Source organism: Sciurus vulgaris (genome assembly GCF_902686455.1).
Source record: "Sciurus vulgaris genome assembly, chromosome: 7".
Classification (NCBI taxonomy): domain Eukaryota; kingdom Metazoa; phylum Chordata; class Mammalia; order Rodentia; family Sciuridae; genus Sciurus; species Sciurus vulgaris.
Genome location: NC_136467.1, coordinates 2,768,293 through 2,792,315, shown reverse-complemented (window position 1 = coordinate 2,792,315; position 24,023 = coordinate 2,768,293). Strand labels below are relative to the sequence as shown.

Sequence of the window (24,023 nt, the reverse complement as noted above, 5' to 3'; positions counted from 1 at the left end):
AGTCTTCCTGGGCCACCGAGAGTGGGGGCTTCATGGCAGTAGCAGGTGCTGCAGCACTGAGCCCGGAGGCCCCGGGGCAGCTCGAGAGGCCTGCAAGCCTGACCTGCATCTATCTGCACAGGGCTGGCTGGACGACTCAGGACTAAGGACCAAGCAACTTCAGGCACCAAACTTCCCAGGTCCCTGGACGCTGTTGCTAGAGGAGATACAAGCATACAGGCCGCTGCTGTGACTTCTCCTTGGAAGGGTCAGGGATACAACCCTGACTGCTTACCACCTGGACACAGGCAGTGCTTCTCGGAGTGGGCAAAATGCCTCAGAGAAAGACCATGGCAGGTGAGCAAAGCCCGTCATGAAAGACCAGTGGGCTGCTTCCCCGTTTCCTCGTTGGCTGGGTTGGGAGCAAAGGTCAGGGTGAACGTGTGGGGAGCAGGCCTCCCACCTGGTGCTTACTGAGCACCACAGGCCTCCGTCTTCCCCTGGACAGGTTCGGGTGCTTTGCTTTCCTCGGAATTACTCCTGCTTCTCCAGGAGGCTCCCACCTCCTGCAGCAGGAGTGCCACAGGCCATCCGCCTCCCCATCCTCACGCCAGCTGCTGATGAAGAGGCAGCAGAGTCCCTATCAGAGGCCTTTTACGGCCCTTAAGAGGGAATGCAGAGTCATCAGCTATCTGTACAGATTGGACAGATGTCCATAATGAAGCACTAACAAGGCAGGGAGGCGATTCAAACACACTGAAAATATCACCACAAAGCACTGTCCCCAAGTTCAGCCCTATTCATTAAAAACAAAATCAAGATCATGTAGGACCACTCGCTCAGGCTTCAGACACAGGCTGACTGAAGGAGCTGCACCGTCCGTCTCCCCTGCGGCAGGACGGCTCTGGGGCGAGGGTGTGTGTGGTCCACAGAGATGCCGCCTGCAGGAAGGGACGGAGCCCTGGGGACTGCTGGGGACTGCCGTTTCTTCACGGCCCTGGAAAGCAGGTGCGCCAGGCGTCACTCAGACCCTGGGGACGGTCAGGCTGCATACCCTTGAGGGTACTCCTGGTGATGCCACTGCTGCCTTAGTGTGAGCTCACTCTGTGACGCCCACTCAAGGACATCACCCAAGGAGCTGTTCCCAGAACGTCTCCCTGTCACCAAGCAGCATCTGTATCTGCTTCCCGATTTTGTCGTCTTCTTTTCTAAACGGGCTGGAGCCACAGTGACGCGTTTCCCTGGCCATTTATCCCCTCCCAGACACAGGAGGTCATTAACGACCAGTCCTGGGCTCGGGGAGGAGGGCCTCAGAGCGCCCGCCAAGGGAATCTGGTTCTTCTCGCGCTCCACTGGCACCTGGTATGGCAGACTGCTCAGGGGCGCATGGTGTCCTGAGGTCCTGATCTCCTGATCTTGCTGACCCGTGGCCCCCACACCCACTGCAGGACAGGCACGGCCCAGGGCCTGCTGCCTTCATGGGATGAATGATGTTTGTGCCTGTGTCACCAGGCAGGTGTGAAAATCAAAGGAAAGCAGGACCACTGGAGAATCAGTTCCTTGTACAAGCGCTGGGTGAGGCCTAGGTATTTCCCACGAGGGGAACTGAGGAATTTTCAACCATTTTAACTTGTTTGCTTATTTTTTTTTTTCCAATGCTGGGGACCAGACCCAGGTCCACTGAGCCACTGAGGGCACCCCGACTTACATTATACATGATGGGCAACTGCTTCTCAGGCCCTCACTCTGGCCACAGAAGGTCAGCAGTTATGTGCTCCCAGTGTGTGTGAGTGAGGAGGGAGAGAGACTTCAGGACAAAAGCCCGAGTGCTGTCTGACACACAGCACATCACACAGGTGAACACATGGCAGGCACGTGGTGGTGCACAGCTCCTGACTCATGGGCCAACTTGAAGCAACTATTACTTGCACAATCAATGGTTCAATCACAAATAGAACAGTGTTGCAAAAAACCAAGAGTGCCTAACAAATGCCCACCAAACTCGGGCTTTACAACAGAGGCATTTTTGAGCTTGGTTTCTGGCAGAACGTTGTGTGATGGGCTTGTCTACACACTTTTCTGATGTTTCTATCGTCTCTTATCAGGTGGGGCAGCACAGTTGGCCTGCTCTGCATGGCTGGGTTTTTTAAAATAGAAAACGAAGCAGCACAGAGCATTCCTGAACACAAACTATCAACCCCAAAATCACCTGATGATTCCTTGCCATACCAAGGTAGAGGTCATGATGACTGAGGCTAATGTACAGTTCAGCTTCTTTTCTGAGCATGTGACACGATCCACACTCTCACCTGCAGTGCTGAAGTAGCTCTCCTCCTGAGCGAATGTGAACAGCAGGTATGGCCCCCAAACCACGATGGGTTCACACGGCCCCAAACTCTTACTATCTAAATTTGCATTTATCTGATTAATGGTAGTGTTGAAACATTTGCTGGTTGCTTCTAGTGTTCTATTTTGTAGGTTCTGACTATGTCCTGTGCCCATTTTTCCATTGCAGAGAGCATCTTTCCTGTGTGTCCCGAGAGTTTTTGTGTACTATGAAATCAGCTGTTCATCCACGTATCAGATCTCTTTTTGTGATGTTATTTTCTGCTTTGCATACATTCTTAGAAGGATGGTTCCCACTCCATGATCAGGTAACTATTTGACTATTTTTCCTATGATCTAGTTGTTTTTTGAACCCTGACCCATCTGGAGTTTGGAATACAAAGTCAGGAGAAGCTCTTCCTTCCTCACACTCAGTTTCCCAGTGTGCTTCACGGGGTGGACACGCCTCCCCATAACATACCATGTTACGCTTCTTTCATAACATCCCATGTTCTAAAGCGCTACTTCAGAGTGTTGGGCTGCAGGGAACCCCTCGTCACCATGAGCTCCTGTGTGCTGTGCCGACCGGATGGAATGGCATCCGTTAAGATCACTGTTCTTCACCGAGTCATAAGTATCATTAACTTCAGCTTACTCAGTGTTTTACAGTCAAATTACTCTTTTCAAAACTCTCTTGAGGTCATCCTAGGTGCGGACGTCACTGCCGGGTGCTCTCAGCTCACAGGTGTTCTTGCTGGGATGGTGTCGTTCTAGGACGTGGCTATGACTGTGGGGCCAGCCTTTCCAGGAAGGTAGTTCAGCTATCTCCCTACAGGTGGAACACAGCTCCTGGGACAGAGCTGGAAAGCCTGGGGTCACAGTGGACCCTTGGTTTGTAACCGTGCAGCTCACTTCAACCAGGACCCAGACGCACTCTGGAGAAGAACCTGAGAGCAGCTCCTTCAGCCAGGCCAGCAGGTCCTCCAGGGAAGAATCAGCTCCGTACAATGCATGCAAAGATGTAGGAAGGGTCTTCTCCTCAGTTTGGTCTGCCACTCTCCTAGAGGAATGTCTTATTTTCTTCAAAAATGGCTGCCAGATGTTTAGAATTGTTGCCACAATCCCTCAAAAAGCCTAGAACAGGTAGACCTGGGTAGAAGCAGGTGTAGTCTCCCCTGCCTCTAGAAGAACTTTGGGGGAAGCCATCTTAGGGTGATGGTTAAGGGGCCCAGGCTGGGAGGGAATGGTTCTCGATCAGTGGGGAGAAAGGGGGACCCCAGCAATTACCTGTATGCCAGAAAACAGGTGTGGGGCACATCTGCAGTGCCAGGCAGCTCGCTGCCACCAGAGAAGAGAGGGTGAAGTATCTGCGACAGGGTGTGAGCGTCACATGGCTCCCTGGGGGAGCCTTGGCACTTTCTGCTGACCACTGGGGCTTTGATGTCTCCATTTTATTACCTGTCAAGTGGCACTGCCACTACCCCATTTCATAGGTTTTTCTGGAAAGTGCAGTTATGGCTGAAGTGCTGTGTAAACTTTAAATGCTATTCAGGAAGCTGGTTAGACCCATTAGTAACTTATTTGTCCATCTGCACCTGCTGACATCGGCTACTCTTTTAGCTCTATGCTTGGACTTGGTTTAATTTCCCTTGTTCCCAGACTGTAATGAACAGTACAGCCAGGTCTGTTTTCCTGTCCATCAACCCTCACTCTGAGCAGTTCTTGGCAACCAAAAGGACACCATTCCCCTCCTGCTGAGCCAGACGAACCCATGATTGGACACTGTTAGTGAGAGGTAATCACGGCTGTGGCCAGAGCTGTCACGTCCACTTGAGAGTGAGACTTTCTTAGAGCCACTCAACTAGGCACACAGTCCGCACCAATGTGAACAGCCAGAGGTCCTAGGACAATACCAGAAGATGGCCCTGTGATGGGGGAGTCCACGCACCAACACTCCACACACCCAAGCATGTCTTGTTTTTGTGTACCAAGGATTGAACCCAGCAGTGCTTACCCATTGAGTCACATCCCCAACCCTTTTTATGTTTTTATTTTGAGACAGGGTCTTGCTAAGTTGCTTGGGGACTCACTAAATTGCTGAGGCAGGCTTTGAACTTGTGGTCCTCCTGCCTCAGCCTCCTGAGCTGCTGGGAGTACAGGTGTGCACCACTGTACCTGGCCATGCCGTCTTTCTCCCTATGAGTTTTGTGTTTCCTTGAATGGGGATTGCAATGCTACATGTACATGATATTGGATGATGTAATAAAAATCATTAGGCAAATCTTTGACTATTTTTAACTATAAAATCTCTATTATCTATATCACACACCAGGAACTACTGACATATCAGGGGCTGTGGTGTCTGTGTTTGCCATCCCCAGCCCTTGGGCCAGGGCCTGCCACACGGCTGGGACTCAGTCATGAGTGGACCATGGATGAACAGAGACAGCCCTGGGCTCTGCCTGCGGCTCTTCTTCCATGAGAGCTTGGTTAAGGCCTGCTGTCCGTTCCTCTCCTTGCTCTGGAGAGTGTGCTGCTGTTTTCTCGTGTGTTACAGAAAATGGAAAGCTGCTCCCTAACGAGGCACCTTGAGCTCTCCGTGTGCAGGGCTGTGCCTACCATCAGCGTGTCCGTCTTCTGCAGCTGCACGCGGCCCACCTCGCGCCCCAAGGAGCACAGCCGCCTCAGCAGGAGCCAGCTTGTTTCAGCCACCACCCATGGGCAAGAGCCTCCGTCGTGTGAGCTCTCTGCCTCCTACTTGCCCTCGCGTCCTCCAGCTCTGGCCTGCCGCCCTTACTGTTCCCTCAGGCCTGGCGCCTGCCGCTCGGCTGCCTCCCTGCTCCTGCCTGTCTGGATGCGGGGCATGGAGCTGCCCTTCCCCTCCTCTTCCCTACGGAATGAGCCACACTGAAACACTACAGGCTTCCTCTTGGGGCGGGGTGGGGGCTTCGAGATCTGGATTCTGCCTTCCGCTGCTGACCCACTGATTTTTGCGGTTCCCACTCTGGTGTGTCTGAATTCACCAAGCTTCACAGCACAGCCTACGCCCTGTCCACACCCTGCTCTGCTGCTGGCCTCCCCATCCCGCCTCCTCCAGCAAGCCTCCCTACCCCACCGTGCCCTGCCACTCCTTAGCCAGGCTAGGCACCCCTTCCAGAACAGGACCCCTCCCCGTGACTGGCGGCCCTGCAGCTCAGGGACACTGCTACCCAAGCCTGGGAAGGGCGCCCCTGCCGACTCTGGCGCCTGGGCCTTGGGTGCCCCCACAGGTGGGCACTGAGCAGGGGTTCTGTGGAGGCCAGAAGAGCCCACGGTCTCACCCGATTCATCCGCTTGGCAGAACACCGACTTCACTCCCCAGGTCCTAAGGCAGGGCTGGACAGACAAAAGCCTCCTATTCCATGTCAGCTATACCTCCAGCCACTCCCCAAAACCCAGCAGGAAGGGGTTGGCACTGAGTAAGAAAGAGGAGCTGCCGAAGCCGCCACTCCAGCGAGCCTACTTGGCGCCTCTCCCAAGCCCCAGGCGCAGGGTGCCTCCCGACTTCCCAGGGTGGCGGTAGTGAGGCTCCACCATTGTTTTCAAACAGCACATAGGGCAGAAGCCTGCACCACAGATCACCGATGGGACGCAGACCCTGGTGCCAAAGATCAGAGGAGACTTGCGGAGAAACTCGAGCCTGCACAGGGTCGCCAGTGTGCCTGCGCCAGCGCCTACGTAGGCTTTGCTGCTCCCTCCCCCAGGAGCTGGGTCACAGATCCCCACCAAGCACTGCCTCCTGTTCTCAAGGGTAAGCCCCACATGGCCTCGCCTGGAGGAAATGTCTTCCTCTCTCTGATTGCCATCTAGAATTTAGCAAAGGAGCCCAGAGCTGAGCCAGTACCACTGAGCTGGGCTGAACCAGAACAAGTTCATCTTTATCCTGAGAATTTTGCTGATCACAAGATTACAGAATTTTGAAGTCACAAGAGGCATCTTAAGAGGTGGGGCCTAGTGGGAGGAAGTTAGGTCACTGGGGCATGACCGTGGATGGGATGTTGGGAACCCCACCGGTCTCTGCTTCCTGGCCATCTTTATCACAGGCTCCTGCCTTGATGCTTTACCTAGCACAGACGAAAGTAACAGGGCCAAGTGACCATGGATTTAAACCTCTGAAACCACAAGCCAAAATGAAACTTTCTTTCCTTTAAGTTGATTATCTCTGGTATTTTGTCACAGTAACAGGAAGCTGACTAACGCCATAGCCCAGGTCCTCCTAGAGGATGTGCTCACACTGCAGTTAGCTTCTGGAGATTCCGATGTATCCTTCCATGTGCTGCTGGGTTCTGAAGTGTGAGGCCCTCCCCATCTCTGAGCTTCCCCATGCATAAGAATCCCCACTCATCCCCACACATAAGAGCACAGGGGAGCCTAGTTTTGGGGTTTTGTCTACATCAAAGAGCAGGCCTACATACTGAGAAGGATTCTCAATGAACACCAATGGTCAGCGGTCACCAAGGGCTGCTCTTGGGGCAGACGCTCAGTTGTGATCCTGGCATCTTTGGGCTTTTCTGAACTTTCATTTCTTCCTCTGTAAACTAGGTCATTTCTTTCTCAGAAGCTGGTAATATGGTTCCACAAAAAGGCAGCCAGGGGCCTTCGTGATCTCCAGGGGATGAAGGCTCTATCCCAACCCTTCCCTGGTGAAGCTAAGCCAGAGGGCCAAGATGGTGCAATGCCAGCAGTGTGCCATTAATCAGCCCTCACTTCCCCTCAATTTCCAGGCCCATCTCCACACAGCTGGCCCTTGCTCTAGGCCTCCTGAGCATCAAGATGACCTGCTTTACATGCCCCCCAATCCACCAGGGCAAGTGGGAGCACATGCCTCTTTCTGCCCATCCCGCCACGTTCCTGCCTCTGCACTCGGCTTACACAGGTATCCCCGGAGACACACTTTCCCTACCACCGCCCCACTCCCTGTCTTTCAGGTGTGTGGAGCTGAGTTCTGAATCCACCAAAGCACCTGCAATTATTAGAAGGAGTGAAGAGTGAAAAGAGCAGCTCGAGGAAGCATTTCCCGCCAACGTGCCACGGCCTTTCTACTCCCAGTGGCTGCCGATCTTCAGGGGTTGTCGTTAAATAAAGAAGTGTTTTAGATTGTCTCAGTCACGTAGAAGTTACCAGAATGCGAAAATTAGCTGTTTCTTAGTGGGATCTCTAGAAGGAAAAGCAGTGCATGTCCAAGTACGTCCCTGTCCTGTCCTCAGAGGACCGGCTGCTGCCACCTGCCCAGGGATCCAGACTCCTCCTTGTGGACAGAACAAAACTACAGGTTCCCATGTGGAGGAATGGCCCCGGGGCTGACCTGGGTGTCAGAGCGTCAGTGCGCACCATGCTCACAGGATCACGTGTGCCTATACACCAGTGAGAGTCCCTACACTCGTGTTAGGAATACAAAGCAGGGGATTAGCCCAGTCAGAGTGTTCATAAAACTCTTGCACCTCCCGCTGGGTTTTCTTCTGGGATGACACCCACAGCGGGCTGGCACCCCAAGAACAGTTGACAAAAGCTCAGGCAGCCTGGGACTCCGCCCGCCCTGAAGACCCCCACCGGTCATCTTGCGTTTGGGGGAATTGTATAAAGGATCCAGGTGCCGTGGCCAGAGCACAGACCACCTGCAGGATCCTCCAATACTGGAAAGACTCCAGAGCTCAGGATGAAGCAGGGCTGCGGGGGCCACCCCTCAGCCGGCAGAACCACCAGGCCGAGGTGGCCGGTGCACAGCAACTCCTGCTGGGGAGGACCTTGCTTATTCTGCTGTCAGTCACCAAGGAGGAAGGGCACGAGGAAAGGGTAGGGGGAGCTGGGATCAGCACAGAGGCTGCCACCCTGTCCCACTGCCTGCTGGGTGGGATGCAGATACAAACCCACACTCCCCAGGGGCTTGGAAGCCTGCTTGACATCCTGATGACGGACCCCGGTACTTCCATCAGATGGAAAATGCCAAAGGGTTCAGGCCTGTGATTTGAGGGAGCAGTGACTATTGACCTCAGCTTGGAAAGGCCACTGGAAGGCAGTGTTCCCCCGATTGATCCAGGAACAAGATGAGGGGGGAGCAGAGTCAGGTCTAAAGGTGGAGACTTGCTCCGCAGGCTGCCAGGTCAGTGGGCCACTGGAACGCAGGACTGTTGGTGGTTAGGCTTGACCAGGAATCTGAATCTGACATTCAGCTGGTCTGTGGGAATGCTATCGAGTACCATTTTGAGTGCTAATATGTTTGTAAAATATTAGGATAGTTTCTCCAAGGAAGATAAACAAAAGACCAAAAATGCCCATGAAAATATTCTCAACTTTGGACCTCACCAATCCACAGGGACAGGTGAAGCGGCGCCCAGATAGCCCCATGCACCTGTGAGATGGCTGCTATCAGAACAAGCAGGAAGCAAGTGTCGGCGGGGGCGTGGGAAGCCAGTGCCCGGGCAGCACTGCTGGGGCCGTGGAGTGGAACAGCCACTATGGGAAACCTCTCAGTGTTTTCTTAAAAAGTCAAGCATAGAATCACCACATAATTCAGCACCCCCACTTCTGGGTGTGTACACCCCCAAATCCAGAGCAAAGCCTCATGGCCTTGGCAGTATTATTGAATCACCAGAGGGTGGGAGGTGGGAACACCTGGGGGACAGAGCCGTGAAGGAGTCACCCACGTGGGGATGTGGGGACAACGGGAGCAGATTCTGACACCGGCCCCCATGTGGAGAGCCCCGAGGACGTCCTGTGTATGAAGTACGCCAGGCGCAGAGTGGCCTCACGTACACGAGCTGCCCGGAAAGGCCAACTTGGGGGGGACAGGGAGTGGACAGCGGCACCAGGTCTGAGGGAGGAGGGGCTGGCTTTCCAGGTGGACAGCAAAGGGAGGAGGCCGGCACTGCCGCCACCCAGGGGCCTCCTCTGGCCCTCCAGGGGTGCTGCCCGGCTGCTGCAGGCACCTCTGCAGGGCTCCGGGAGGCTGGCTCTAGAAGTGACAAAATAATTAAGCAAATAAAGAAAACAGAGAACTTGTTTCCAATTGTCCCTGCAGGAACTCAGAGGCCCTGGTGGGTGGTGGCAACAGGAAAAGGAGGGGGATTAAGGCCAGTGCCCCTCCAGAGCCCAGCCCCCTCCAACCCTGCTGGCTGGCCCATGGGGCAGCTGGGCCAGGGGAGGGAGGATGTGTCAGCCCAGCCCTGGGACTGAGACAGCAGCTTGACAGCTGCACAGTCCTGGGTCCACTCCTGGGACACTGCCCTTCTTCCACTCTGTGCTCACCAGGGCCTAGGGACCAGTCTGCACAGCCCAGAGCCTTGAAGGGAGCTGACCCCCTCAGGGGCCTGAACCTGGCACTGGGGCCCTGCAGAGGCTGCCCACTGCTGTGCTGCCCCATCCAGCGCTTCCACCGCCTGCCTGGCCGCCTTGCCGCTGCCTCCATTCCCCAGGCTGCTCGCCCCACGACCCTGGCTGGTGCCACTGTCCAGGCCCACAAGTTGTTCTGGTGCTCTCAGCCAGACATGTGACCTCCAGCCCAAGGTGACAGAAGATAGGCCCTGGCTTCTCCGACTGCCTGTCTTGCCCTAACTGCCTGTGACCCCCACTGAGCACCAGGACACACCTCCTGGAGTTCCACGGGCCTAGGGAGAGATCCCCTATGATTTAGGACAGGTGACCCACAAGTGGGTGCCCCCAAGGCAGCACCCACTATGGCCCAGGAAGCCCTCCTGGGCAGATGGGTCAGTGCAGCCCTCTGCAGGCACAGTACCTCATCCCTGCAGGGCACACCAGAGGAGCAAGCTCAGAAGTGCCTCACCCTCAGTAACCCAAGGTGGTGAATCACAATGCCAACCCATCAATTTAATGTGGAGAACACATGTTTCCCCTCACTGGGAATCTCAGGTGCAGCCTCAGAGGGCCTTACGGAATGCAAAGCCAGCAGGAGTGGTAGGCAGCATTGATGCCCACTTCCTCACCCATCCCTGGGGTCTCGCCCTTGGCTATGTGTCTCAAAACAGCTCATCCAAAGGGGGTCTTTCTCTACCCGGAGCCTGTGTTGGACTCTGAGTGACTTGCCTTAGCCAGGGGACATCAGCCAATAGCACACCAACATGGTCATAACAAGCGCTGTGTGACAGGACTTGCCCCATACCTGTCAGGGCTGAGGGAGGACCTGGGCTAGCCCAAGGTCCAACAGGAGAATGAGAGACAGGAGGATTGCACCATGTCTGAGCCAAGCCGCTCACCACCCAGCATAGTCAGCCAACCCCGGCCACGAAACTCGTGAGATGATGTTCAGTCACTGGGTTTTGTAGGGATATGTTACATAGCCAGTGTCAGTACATGGGGTATCTAAATGAATTATTAAAAGGTTTCTTGATTAAAGTTCCAAGTACCTCTGGATAGCAGTCTGTGCCTGCCCTAGTGACTCCATGGTGTAGAACAGCAGCTCTCAGGCTGTGCCTGCCCTAGTGACTCCATGGTGTAGAACAGCAGCTCTCAGGCTGTGCCTGCCCTAGTGACTCCATGGTGTGCACAACAGCAGCTCTCAGGCTGTGCCTGCTTTGAGCAACTCCATGGTATGTAGAACAGCAGTTCTTAGGGTGTGTCTAGCCATGAGTTCTCCATCTAATAAAGCCACAGTTTGCCCTGAGTTACTCCATTTTTAGTGCAAGTGCTAAGGCAGAATGACTTGGTATCTTGTTTGGGCAAATAGGTAACCACCTAATGTCAGACATACAGAACTTATTGAAAAGAATGATCCCCAGATGCACTGCACAATCATAAGACACCAAATGACAAATCAATCCTGCTAATAAAACATGGTCACCTGGGAACCTCTCAAATAGAGTCAGAAGTACATGAACACAGGGGCCATCAAGCCCTGACTGGGAAGCCAGGCCTGAAAGCGTAGCCAACCAGCAGATCACCCAGTGAGACATGAAGGAGGGGCACCAGGAGTCCCAGCAGCACACACCCACCCAGCATCCTGCGAGGCTGTCCGAACCTGTCGCAAGGTCTGCTGACAGCCAAGGAACGTCCCCCTTCGTCTGCCGGGCTTCAGCTCCATTCTGTCCCCTGCCAGATTCAGGGTGTGTGGAAACCGGTAGCCATCTGGACGTTCTCCCTGAGCAAGGGCTGCAGTGTGAGCGACTCCACGCCTGCCGCCGATCCTCCAGCGTGGCGACCCCATCCGACCTCCCCGTGACTTTGGGCCTAGATCGGCTCTCAGCCAGCCTTCTGCCTCTGCAAACCCTGTCGACCCTTCTTAACCGTCTGTGACTGACACAGGCTGTGTAGCGTGCGACGCGTTCCTGGAGAGTTAGAGGTGCTGGCAGTCACGCCTGAAGTGGAATAAAGACCCTGCCGTGGTCCTGGGGTCACAGGAACCCTGAGCGCTCAGTGGATGGAAGCTGGCGGAAGCCGTGAGCCTGTGAATCTGTTGTCGATCAACAAACTCTGACACTGGAAGACACAGACGTGCCCATTGTGTTACAGGCAGACTTGCCCTCACGGTATCCAGCTTTCCTCCCACGCTTAGGGACTCTCTCACTCTCTCTGACGGGCAGTGAATCGTACGTCCTGTGTGGGAACATTACCAGGTGATGTCTCAGAGGGCAACGTGATTCTCTGTGTCCCCATACTGGAGGAGGTCCCTCAGTGTGGCCACCAGGGAATGCAGAGGAGGGGACAGGGGCAAGGAGGACCCAGGAGGGGCAGGGACCAGCTATGGCCAAGGAGGTCAGGGAGCCCACAGGGTCAAGGAGGAGTCAGGGAGTGAGGAGGACCCAGGAGGGGACGGGGATCAGGGAGGCCCCAGGAAGGGACAGGGAACAGGTCAAGCCATTGGGCTGGCTAATGAGGAAGCCACTGTGACTCAGGTAGGAAGTTTTGTCATGACTAACAGATGTGACCTAGGTGCTAACTGACCTTGAACTCAAAACAAGGGCCAGGAACATCCTCTGACGTCACTAAAGGCACATTTAATATCTAAAATAGGATTGAAAATAAAAGGTATTTTTACATCATTAAAGCAGATGGAAGGAGGAAGGGCAGAGGGGGATAGTGTGTGGCTGGCTGGCCTCCAGCAAGCCAGGCTAAAGCCAGGCACCCGGGTGCAGGAGGTTCTCCAGCTCACGTCGGCCATCAACCCAGAGGTGATCGGGTGTGGCACGCTCACTGGAGTTCAGATCCTCTGCGGGAGCGAGGAGCCCAGGGTCTGAGACTTCCTGTCCCATTTCACAAATCAGAGCACATGCTCAGCCCAGGTTCTCTGTGTCCTGCCAGTCCCTGCTGGGGTTGGGGACGCGGGTGTGTCCTATAGTCTGGAAAGACATTTACAAACACCAAGAATCACCGTGGACATGTTTCGGTGGAGATTAAAGAACCAGCAGTGACCAGGAAGCACCTGCCAGCAGGTATAGGACGGTGGAGGACACAGAGGTCATGGGAGAAAACAAACCCAGTGCAAAGCCCAGGGAAGACCGGCAGGCCCGCGGAGAGGAGCCGTGTACGAGAAGTGCCAGGCAGCAAGCACAACGAAGCTCAACGGCAGGGCACTTGGCTCGTTTCCTGCGTTTCCCTCCGAGCAGGAGCCACCCGAGGCAGGAGGTTGTCAAAGCTCCCTCTGGGCCCAGGGATGCAGCGGAGGCAGGCAACATGCCCTGTCCACAGGCAGCAACTCCGGCGCTCCCCTCCATTCTCCCCGCTTCCACATCCACCGAGTCACCCACGTCACTGCTGACTCCCCTGCAGGAGCACCACCTCCCTTTGGGGGAGAGAGGCCGGCTTCACGGCACCGGGCAGTCTTGCTGAACCCGGCACCCTCAGTCGCTGCTGTCCCCTTCCCTCTCAGGAAGCCTGTGCTTCTGCACATGGAGGGGACAGAAATCCTCGCCCCTTTCGGATATTGACCCTTGAAAGCCACCTTGGTGGAGAGGGAAGCGGGGTCATCAGCCTGGGCCTCTGCCCCTCCCTGTCCTGACTTTGACCTGGATTGGTGGGTGTGGGGGGGATGCTGCTGCAGAAGGGTGGGTGCTGGAGCCCTTCCCAGAGCTGCCGTCCCCCTCCCTGCGGCTTCGTCCCATCCGGCTGCGTACCTACAGGACAGCTAATTGCCACTCCACTGGGCAGCCCCATGCTCGGCAGTGCCTATGCCCTGGGGCCATGTGTGAACACTGGTAAAGGGACCTCCTCAGCATCCTGCGTGCCCAGCCTCCCTCCTCCACACACTCCAGAAGGGGCCGGAGTGGGCTGCAGAGCTGGGGCTCTCTGCTGAGGAGACACATCACCCCTCAGTGTCCCCTCCATAGCAGCCTTAAGAGGAGGAGCCCAGAGACCAGGCTGTAGGAGTCTGTGCTGCCCTTCCACCCTGTGGACCCTGTGGGTGGGGTCCACCCACACCACTGGGGGTGGTCTCTGAGCCCTCTTGTGACTCCACACAGGTCTGCAGACCCAGCCTCCAGAGTGTCTGGCCTGAGCTAATGGTGCCAGCTGCTGTCTGGCTGGGAGACAGCCCCAGGGCTGAGGAGGCACAAGCAGCACTAGGGCCTGCAAACCATGAACTCAGCTGACGCTCAGCAGCACGAGCCCTGCTCAGTGTGCTTGCCATCTGCTGTGAGACATCTTCGGATTCCACAGAGACCCAACGTGCTGTGCTGGAGAGTAACCACGAGATCAGCAGGAGCCAAGCCTCAGTCCTTGGTCCTCAGTGAAGGTTCTCCAGGGCCTGGCCTCAAAGTCAGCCGGGCCAGGAAGGGCTATGCCCTGTGGGTGTTGGAACTGGTGCTCTTGGATCCTGAAGAGACTGAAAGCCATGGAAGTGGGGTCCTCCCCAGAACCGTCCTTTATAGTCATCCATGTTGGCAAATCAGTTATTTTAAAATAAGAAAGCCACATAACGTGTTCAGGAGTTATTTGCAGAAAATAGGAAGGCTTCTCTTTGAAGGAGTCTCTGACCTTGGGGACAGAGGAGTTTTGAACATGGCAGGTGGCACTCTGCAGCATCCAGTGCCTGGCTACCGATAGGCTGAACCAGGCGGATGTGGGAACGGTAGCTGGGAAGGGTACCATTTTCTTCTGGATGGTGATAAACAGTAGGACTGCCCATCAGGGCAGGGAGGAGGGTCCCCGGAGTGGTGAACCTGTCCAAGGGGGCAGGACCTGGAACCCTGCAGGCAGGAGAGCAATCGGAGCAATTGACTGACGTGTTTGGAAGGAGGTGGGTGAGGAGAGGATTTGGAAATGAGGAAACCCCAACTAGGAAATCTAGGAATGAGTTCAGAAGCTACTTATGGACATGAGAAGAGGCCCACTTCAAGGACGTGGGCTGCGAGCCAGAACAAGTATGATGAGCACAAAGAAGATGCTTGGAATCGTCTTCCTGGGGACAGCCTAACACTAACAGGGACACAGAAGGTGGAGAGCAGGCAGCACCCCGGAGGGGCGGGGTGGGCAGAGGCCCTGGCACCTGAGAGGCACAGTCCGTTGGGGACAGCTTTCATTTGAAGGGAAACAGAAAGGAAGGGGAAGAAGGGCTCTCCCAGCGCCTTCCCTTCCACCCCTCACTCCTGCAGCCCTGCAGCCCTGGAACCCTCCGCCAGCCCCTCCCGCCTCCGACCCCCAGGCAATAGGGCGCTGAAGGGACAGAGGGGCATTGGCCTCGGCCAGATGCGAACTGCTTTTGGTGAAGAGCTCATGTGTTGCTTGAATACCAAACACGGTTCACTGTGCCATGAAGGGCCGGGAGTCACCGATGGAACGAAATCGGCAAAGGCAGAGACTTTCACAGCGACGCCCACAGCCAATACCACACGTGCCTGAGAACAGGCAGCGAATGCCCAGGGAGCTCCGTGGCAAAGCCAGAGAGCATGGCAGGGCACAGGGGCCTCAGCCTCGGGATTTGGGGCTCATGGTGTGCGCTTGGGGCAGAGCAGTCTGGGTTGCAAGTTCTGTGTGGGCATAGGCGAGATCCTCCTATGGAGGCCTCCAGAGGACAGAGGGAGGAGATGAAAGGATGCCGGGTGATGAGGGCCCGGGAAGGAAGACAATGGCAAGAACGGTTCCTTTCTCAGAGTCTCGGTCAACACAGGGAGGAACACAGCGGCTGTTTCTGAGCTCGAGAGGCTGCACTGGGATTTGTGGGTGGAGCACTGGACCTTCCACTGGGAGCAGGTGAAGTCCCCGGTCAGGGCTGGCCGGTCGCCTTCTGTAACTACGAACACACGGTGACCTTCAGGCAGCAGATGGAGCCCTGGGAGGGGACAGCTGACAGCCTAGAGGGACCTGGTGCCACAGCCACACAATCACAGGCTGACTGGACGGGACAGTCGGGAGGAGGAAAGCTCATTCCTGGGCTTAGATACGGCCGCTGAGGCCCAAAAAGGAAAGAAGAAGCTCAGAAGAGTGCAGAGGAGTCTCCCAGCATGCAGACCTGTGACGAAGACGCCCAGGGCAAACCCATCCTGGGGCCGCCTGCCCCAGGGAGGGGAGGCTGAGAGGCCTCGTTCTGTACCTCTGTCCAGGCACTGCCGTACTTGGCTCCAGCAGCCCCGGTCACAGCCAGCGCAGGAGGGCGGCTGGGCCTCAGTGGAGCTCGGCCAGCACTGAGGGGTGGGCGGGCAGCTTGTGAGGCCTCCCAGAAGGAGCAGGAGGACCTGGCTTCCACGCGGGAGGCAGAGCCCCCTGGTACAGGCGCTCCCCACTTAGGGAGCTACGTCTGGCTAACCCCCATGTCTAAGCACGGTAAGCTGTAGACACATGGACACACAGGGCACACCTCTCCTGCGAGCCTGGTCCTCAGCAACGCAGCTCACAGTGGGGGGATCCCAGGCGCCTGGGAGCCAAAGCCGCTCCGCGCAGCATCACGGGAAGATGGGACCACACATTTCCAGCCCCAGAAGAGAGCCAAATTCAGAATTCAAAGTATGGTTTCTACTGAACGCCGACTGCTTTTGCACCACCATAAAATAGGTGCAGATAGTCCCAGGCTTACAACATGAGGGAAAGCCGTAAGCTGACACCTAGCAAGTCGGGGTCTGCCTGACCTGAGAAACTGCAGCACTGAGGTGGCAGGGGCAGCAGAAGGCGAAGACCTCGCTGATCCTGTTGGTGTGATGACCAACCTGGATGGGCATTAATGCTGTTGTTTTTACCCTGAAAATAAGGAGGGAGGTTGTTTCTGGATTACTCAAAAGTTAGAATTAAGAATTTAATTTTAAAAATTCAAACTATAGGATTCTGGGAGGCCTGCTGTGGGGTCAAGTCCCAATTGCTGGGCCCTGAAGAGGTCACCAAGATCAAATTCAGGGCAGAAACCCAGGAGAGGCCAGGTCCTGCATGAGGGGGAGGAGCTGAGTCTGGGAGCTGCCGGGAAGTGCTCCCCTCAAGACTCAGAGTCCCCAGTGAGTGGTGATTCCTTGTGTTTCAGTGGCATCCTCTGTGCTTCCTGAGCAGGTTGCCCCGTCTCCCAGGTCCTCAGCCAGATCAAAAGACGAGCCTATGACTCGAATCAGCTTCCACAAGCCTTGCAGTCCTGCAGATCTTTACAACCATGCATTTTAGCCAAATCACCCTGGGTTGACAGAGTGACAGAAGGAAATGTGACTCCCTGGGGCTGCAGTGTCACCTGCAAGCAGAGGCAGAACACGCCCCTCGGTGGCAATGACCACTGGGACGCACCTCTGCAGCACAGATCACTGCAGGCTGCAGAGCCCGAGACCCCAGCGCCCTCAGCACCGCGATGGCATGCAGCTCTGGTCTCCACAGGAGAAACACCACGGAGGCCAGAGAGGTAACCGTGCACCTCCAGGTAAGAACCAGCGGGGCAGGAGTCAGGATGTTTGCTTCTCGGAGTCGCTTAGAATCTATGGATCACCCTCCCTCCATCCCAGAGATGTGAGAACACGTTTCGTTTTGTGAGTTTAAGTGATTGATTTGCCTTACTAGCTTGAATTCTATGGTCACTTATGTGGCCGTCTGAGATGCTGGATGTCGTTTGGAGTACGCGGATGGTCCCCCGAGGATGATCTAGGCCCACACATTTCCCTGTCTGTCACTGTGCTTTCCTTCGCCAACAGCTGCACGTGTAGGGAAATCTGTGTCCCCACATCACCATGGCGGCGAGGGTGCCGTCAGGGCCTGCAGACTGAGGGTCACGGAGCAGAAGGTGCGGTTTTGAGCCCTGCAGCGGGGAGGCCAGCCTGTGCGGCAGGTGTCTGAGAGCCAGCCAGTGTCTCCACGGAGGGAGAGGCCGATGCCTGGCAGCACGGGAGAGGGCCTGGTTGGCAACACGTCCTCGGGAGCTCTGCGCTCTGGCGGCCATCGGGACGGTGCTGCTCTAGAGCGGTCAGGGCAGAGGACAGAGGCAAGGCAGAGCTGAAGGGGCTGTGAGGGTTTGCTGTAAATATCAGGGGAGGGACTACAGGAAGCTGGGGTCCCCCAGGGGCTGGCCAGACCTGAAGGCAGGGAGGGTGGCACTTGGCAGATCCACGCCTGCCCTCACCTGAGAGCCACCCTGTGCTTAGGTGAGCCAGTCCCGCTGCCCTGTCGCCAGGAGTGGGTCGCAGCCTCTGTCGGTCGCTGGGAGCGAGGCTTGCTGCCAGCAGGAAGGATGGGTGCAGACCCACGCAGCAGCCTGACGCGCCCGGGAGCCTGGTGCAGGCGCCGCCCCTCACCGGGTGGGCGCATCCAGCACAGAGAGTGGAGCCGGAGAACAAGCTTCAGTTCCAGGCACGAGCATGATCTCTGGAGTCCCTGCCCCACTGCGCGCACCCACACTGGAGTCCGGCGGGACTCGCTGTAGGGCAGCAGTTCCTCAGCCCCCGTCTCCAGCCCCTCGAGCAGTGAGGGCTACGTGGGTCACAGCAGCGGCCACCTCTGGTCCAGCTCCTGCTGTGTGCCAGCAGCAAGGGCACTGCACAGTGGCCGTGCCTCGTAGCTCCTGATGCGAGGTCCAGCCAGGGCTCTCACCGTGGCCACACGAGGAACCGGGCTCTGTACTGAGGGCAGGAGTGCTGTCGATTGGCAGGTTCGCAGGGTCACCTGCCTGAGCAGTCATGCAGAAAGGACGTGTGGCGGCTTTCTCCACCAGCGCGGAAGAGAAGAGGGGCGGCCTGGAGGAAAGCCTTCCTGAGAGTCTACGGCTCCATGGGGTTCGGCCGACCTCCGTGCCGTTTTTGTTGAGACAGTCTGGATTATCTGGGCTGTGTGAATCCGGTCACTGTCCTTGGCCCAGTTCCTCACCTGGGACCTTCTCTGCTGAAGAGCAGACAGAACACCCAGGCGGGCTTGATTCGGGAATGTTGAAACGGGGCACAGCATCCTTTGTGTCTGTAGCTCAGGAACGCCACTCCGGGCGCATGCCCTCGGGGTCTGCCTGTCTTCTGTGACATCAAAACTGCCTCCGCCAGAACCCCCGGGATCACACAGCCACAGAGGAGGCTCTCAGACACCAGAAGCAGGAGGAGATCGGAAGGCATCCCGACCCAACTCAACCCAACCCTAACTCCATGAGGAAAAGCCACCAACCGGCATTTGGTGCAGGATGGCCCAGCGTGGGCCCAGAGCCCAGCAGCCCCGGCTCTGCAGACACTGGGGCAGTGGGACTTGATGGCAGGGGGTGGAGGGAGCAGTGGAAAGACTTCGCCGTGGCAGGTGGCAGGGCTGCACGGCAGGAAAGCGGTGCCTGCGAAGCACACTTTGGTTCAGGGCCCAGAGACGCCAGGGAAGCAGAGCCAGACGACCCTGCTCAGGAGACCAGCCGCACACACACGCCCACAGGCCTCTTGCACCTCAGTGTCCCTGTCCACGAGACGGGACAATAGCTGTGCCTCTCTCCCAAGAACCACAAGGGTTATGTGAAGTCAGAGGGAGCCGGGCACACAGCTTGGCCCTCTGTGTCAGTCGGCTCTTAGGTGGGGATCCGAGTGCCAATTCTCTAAAGGACCTGGATTTTAGCCCAGCTCCTCTCTCCAGATGGAAACCTGAGGTCCAGAGAGCTCTGCTGAGTTTGCTGGTGTCACGGGTTGTTCATCTGAGAGGAGACCTTGGATGGGGTTTGTTTGTCACAACTGGGGAGAAACAGGGTCGGAACTGAAAGGGCAGGAGGGAACGGGTCAGCAGCAGCAGGGGTCAAGGTGTCCTGAGAGCTCAGGACACATGCCAGCATCCACAAAGCACATACAGACGAGAGTGCACACATGTGTAGATGCAGCTGCACACACATTCACACACGTTCAGACATGCATATGTGCACACACCCTGAGCCCTGGGAAGCCATGGCCAGGAGGAGAACTTGGACATAAACCCAGAGTAAGGAGCCACTGGGATTCAGAGGGATGCCAGAAGGTGGAGCCTGGAGAGAGCCAAAGCCACAGGACTCAGCAGGGAAGGAGTGCGAGCCCCAGCTCTGTACCCACTGCCAGCACACAGGAGCGCAGGGTGCTTCACGTGCTGTGGCCAGCTGCAGCGTAGGACCAGCACCAGTTTCCCTGCAGAGCCTCAACACCCTGGGCAAGCTGGCTGGGCACAGAGCCCCGCCAGCCTCTCCCCTCTACCCACCTCCGCCTGCTCAGGGAAGAATGCTCGTGCAGGCTAGACGGCAGCCCCGGGGCCCACACAGAGCATGGCCTCCATCCGTGATAGCACGACCTGCTCCCTGCTCGGCATCTTGATCTTGGGGTGGCTGCTGAGTCTTCCTGACACATTCACACTCAGCTGCTGCTCTGGGCTGAGGATGCCCTTTTAGGAAAAATGGTCTCTATGCCCGTGGGCCAGGAACCACATCTATTTCTGAAAGATGCAGCTACCTGGGGTATGGGTGGGGGCCACTTGCACTGGCTGACTTCCAACGCTGGTGGTTTCTTCTAAGTGACCTACGTTTCCTGAGAAGGGTGTCTGCTGAGGTACCCTTCCCTGCAGACGTGGTCAGGACGCAGGGCTAAACGTTTCTGTTGAATAAAAATACCCTTGGCCCTTTCTTCCATGACGTCTCTGAACAACACTGTGAAAACAAGCACAGCTGTCTGGCCAGCTAGACTCCCACCCGAGGTGACCTGCAGAGTGCTCCCTCACTCCTGAAGTCCACGTCTGGGCACGTGAGGGAGCTAGCCCAGAACCATCTATCCCAGGGAAAGCTTTCACTTTGCCGACTCCCCGTTTCTGAGTTTACGCCCTTTCCTTGTCCTGCTGAAAGGGCCTGTTCCCTTCCCCAAACAGAACGCATGTCTGAACTGATGTGAAAGTTCAGCTGGGTACCTGGGATGGAGACTCTCCATCAGGGTGCTCCTGAAATGTCCCTGGAGAGATCTCTGCTGGAGGACCTCAGACTGTACCTGCACGGATGTGTGTGTGTGGAGTCTCCTGATCCGAGACAGGAAGTGTTCTAAGAATCCCACGGCAAAATGAGCAGTATTTACTTTATGGGGATCTAAACAGGAAAGCCGAGGGAAGAGTGGTCCTGAAACTGACGGCCAGTGTCAGTTTCCAAGGGCAGCTCACAGACTCAGATTCTCCCAGCTTGCCCGGCTTAGATTTTCCAGCTCTGCTGATCCCATGAGTGGATGTCACACCCACGAAGTAGGTGCCCCCCTGCACACATCCAAGCCATGGGCTCCTCCTGTGGCTCTTCATACCTGTCCCTCCCCTGGGAATGTGCAAGGATAAGGGAGCAACCATTAAAACTTTCCATTGCATGGGACAGGGCTGAACTGGTGTCCTTCTAGCACAGGGCATGCTGTGCTAGTGACAGGCCAGGAGTGACTGCAGGCAGCACGCTGTCCAGCCGCAGCCTGACTCACACGCCATGACCTGAGCTGCAGGAAGTGCGGTAGGCCTTTAGGGCCACACACATCGTCACTCTGCCCTCGAGATCCCTGAGAGTGGCTGTCAGCCAAGGTCCGGAAGACCCCACGGCCTCAAGCATTGTCGGGCACACAGTTCAGCTCCTCCAGCTTCAGCCTCCCCTCTGCAGATGAAGAGCACGTCCACTCCGGGGCAGGGGACATGCAGTTCAGCTCTGGAGCTCAGTTGCTGGCAGCACCCTAGCTTAGCCACCACCTGAGTGACCAAACAGTCACCCATCAGGAAGGCCTGCGTCTTCAGTGGAGAGTGGACATGACCATCCACAGCAGCAGCTTCTCTCAGACTTACATGGCCACCGCGTGCTTGGGTTGAAGACAGAGAGCTGCCTTCTCATTTTTTCAGGGAGATTTCTGATATCAGAGCCCACTCAATGCACCCGTCATGGACACATGTCTCTGGAGCTCATTATGCACATCTTAACTGTCAGCTGTACAAGAACACTAAAGAAAGACTTTAAACAATGGGCTAATCAGGTCCAAACAGAACGCAGCGTCTGTGATCAACAGCGCACCCTTCATGCCACGCGGTCCGGAGGATTTTCAAATGCAGTAGTAAAGTAGAAGCTTCTACTTCCTAAGAGACGGAGGAGCTGCTTGTTCTGGGGCCAGCCCTCTCTGATGCCGCCTCCCTCCTGCTGGGCAGCTCTGACAGTCCTGGAAGCCAGCGGGCTCTGGCCTTGTCGAGGGCCATCAGGTGCTGCCCTCAGGCTCCCGGACGCCTCCCTTCCTCTGTTGTCACCACCCCAGCCCAGGCCCTTTCCCCCTCTTTGCCTTGACCCACTTCCTCCAAGAATCTCCCATGTCCTGGGTCCATCTCCCCATCGAATCCTGTGTTAGGACTGCAGGAGAGCATTCCTGGGTCAGGCGCCCTGCCCTGTGCCGCCCTGTGGCCTCTCCCACCCTGCTCTCAGGCACCATGCCCAGGAGCCTCCCTGCAAGCGCCCTTCATGATCGCATCTGCTGTGCCCGCATCTCCACGCTTGGTCGTGACCCTTGCAAGCCACCAGGTGTGTATCATTTCCTGAGGACCTGGATCCAAGTGTCTCACCATCAGAAGGATGGGGAGCTCCGTGGGTTTGAGGCAAAGGCAGGATACAAGAGTGCCAAGCATTTTGCAGATATTCACGCAGTTCCCCATTTCTCCATCTCTCAGGCAACAGAACAGGGACACTAAATAAAAAACAAAAATACTACAAAAGAGAACAAGAAGATGGAGCCTGGCGGGGCCAGGCTCCTGTGCTGCTGTTCGCGGGGGTTGCTGAGCAGGGGTGATGGATGCAGTTGCCCTCTGTTCCCAGGACTAGAAATGGGACAGGGCACCAGTGCTGGGACAAGAGCTATGAAGGAGCAGGGAGCCATTAAGTCAGACGCCTTTCCAGAGGGGGAACCAGGAGGGTCCGTGAGGCAACATCCCCACCTTCAGGGGGCCGAGACCCTTCCTGGCTCCTGGTCTCGGGGGAAGAGGAGAACAGGAGGAATAGAAGAGAGGGGTCATGAAGAGGAGGGAAGGAGAAAGGCAAAGTGAGGGGGACTGGCTGAAGGAAGGGAGCCAGCAGCCCCTCCTGCCTTCGCCCAGGCCCCCAGAAGCCGAATCGCTCCACCAAATCTGCGCCCAGAACAAATGATGGGGAAGGCCACCCTGAGACCTGAGCCCCAGGACCAGCTGTCCACGACGTGTGACGGTGACCAAAAGCGGCAGGCTCAGGGGAAAAAGCCACATAGCATTTGACAGAAAGCAGATGCTGTGTAGTCAGGAAAGTCTGCAAGTCAAAACTTCAAGAAAAACAAGTAGAAGAGTCTCGAAACTGCACAAGAGCAGGAAGAAAACGGCAAAGGAGCGATCATACAGCACCCTGAGAGCCGCGTCTCGGGAGGGGGAGAGGGAAAGGCGAAAGCTCGCAAGCGTCCATGGCTGTGCCTGGGTGCCTGCTACTGACCTGCCTGCTTGGCTCCCAAGGAGCACTGAGTCCTCCTACAAACCATCCAAAGCAAAGCCACGGTGGCCACTAACGACGGTGAGGGTACTTACTAACAGCATCCCATAGAACTTAGAGAAGGCGTGTCGGAGCAGAGAAAGCATGTTCCCTGGGTCAGAAATGATGGCGCTGTGGCCAGGAGCAACCCCGCTTCACTCTTCAAGCTGGAGAATCTCCCCCTCCTCGCATAAGAGAGCGAACCCTCAAGCGGTGTTGATGATCACCCGGGCTAGTTCTCGCTGGGTATCATCTGGAAGTCAGCAGAGGGCAAGGGGCAGTGGCTCGTGGCTCGGATGTGGCTGTGCCACTTTTAGCAACTGGCTTAGCCAAACTCTCAGGGTCATTTACTTAATATAGGGCTGCTCTTTCCATTGGGTGGCCGGGTACCAAGGTTGGCCACCTGCCTGTCTTGAAAGAAGCCCAACCCCTGAGGGCCACTCACATCACAAAGAAGTGGCAGGGCTGCAGCAGCAGCAGGGCCTCTACCCAAGCACCTCTGGACGTCCAGATGCTCTGCACTGCTGCCGGGCTGCAGGTCAGGCCGGGTCAGTGCAAAGCCTTTCTTTTTTGTCGCTATCATTATTTACGTGTTTTGCTCTAGAGACGCTATTTTTGTAATTTTAAAACCCTGATTTCTCTGTACTGTGGCAGGCCCTCTACTGAGGAGGTCTGAACCTGTGGGAACGTGAGCCACACGCTCAAGGTCAACAGTGGATCACAAAGCCAGGAGGATCCAGTGCTCCTTATTCTCACACTGCCCCTCCAGTCCACTAAGTCAAGAATGTGCTCCAATCTGTGGCCCGCTATCCGACGTGTGTCCACACTGAGTGATTGTCAGACTCCATCTTCCTGAACAACCTGCTCACTGGTGTTAGTGAGG

General features: G+C 56.3%; 1 protein-coding gene across 1 annotated transcript in view; it reads right to left on the bottom strand.

The window, feature by feature from the left end:
• RPS6KA2 (ribosomal protein S6 kinase A2) overlaps positions 1-23,427 on the bottom strand; it is a 192,314-nt gene extending 168,887 nt beyond the window's left edge. The window contains exon 1 of the mRNA XM_079148246.1: positions 23,197-23,427. Within this exon, the coding sequence (XP_079004372.1) occupies positions 23,197-23,247 (51 nt within the window). The 5' untranslated portion in view covers positions 23,248-23,427. The remainder of the gene's footprint in view (positions 1-23,196) is intronic.
• Between the last annotated feature and the right edge of the window lie 596 nt (positions 23,428-24,023).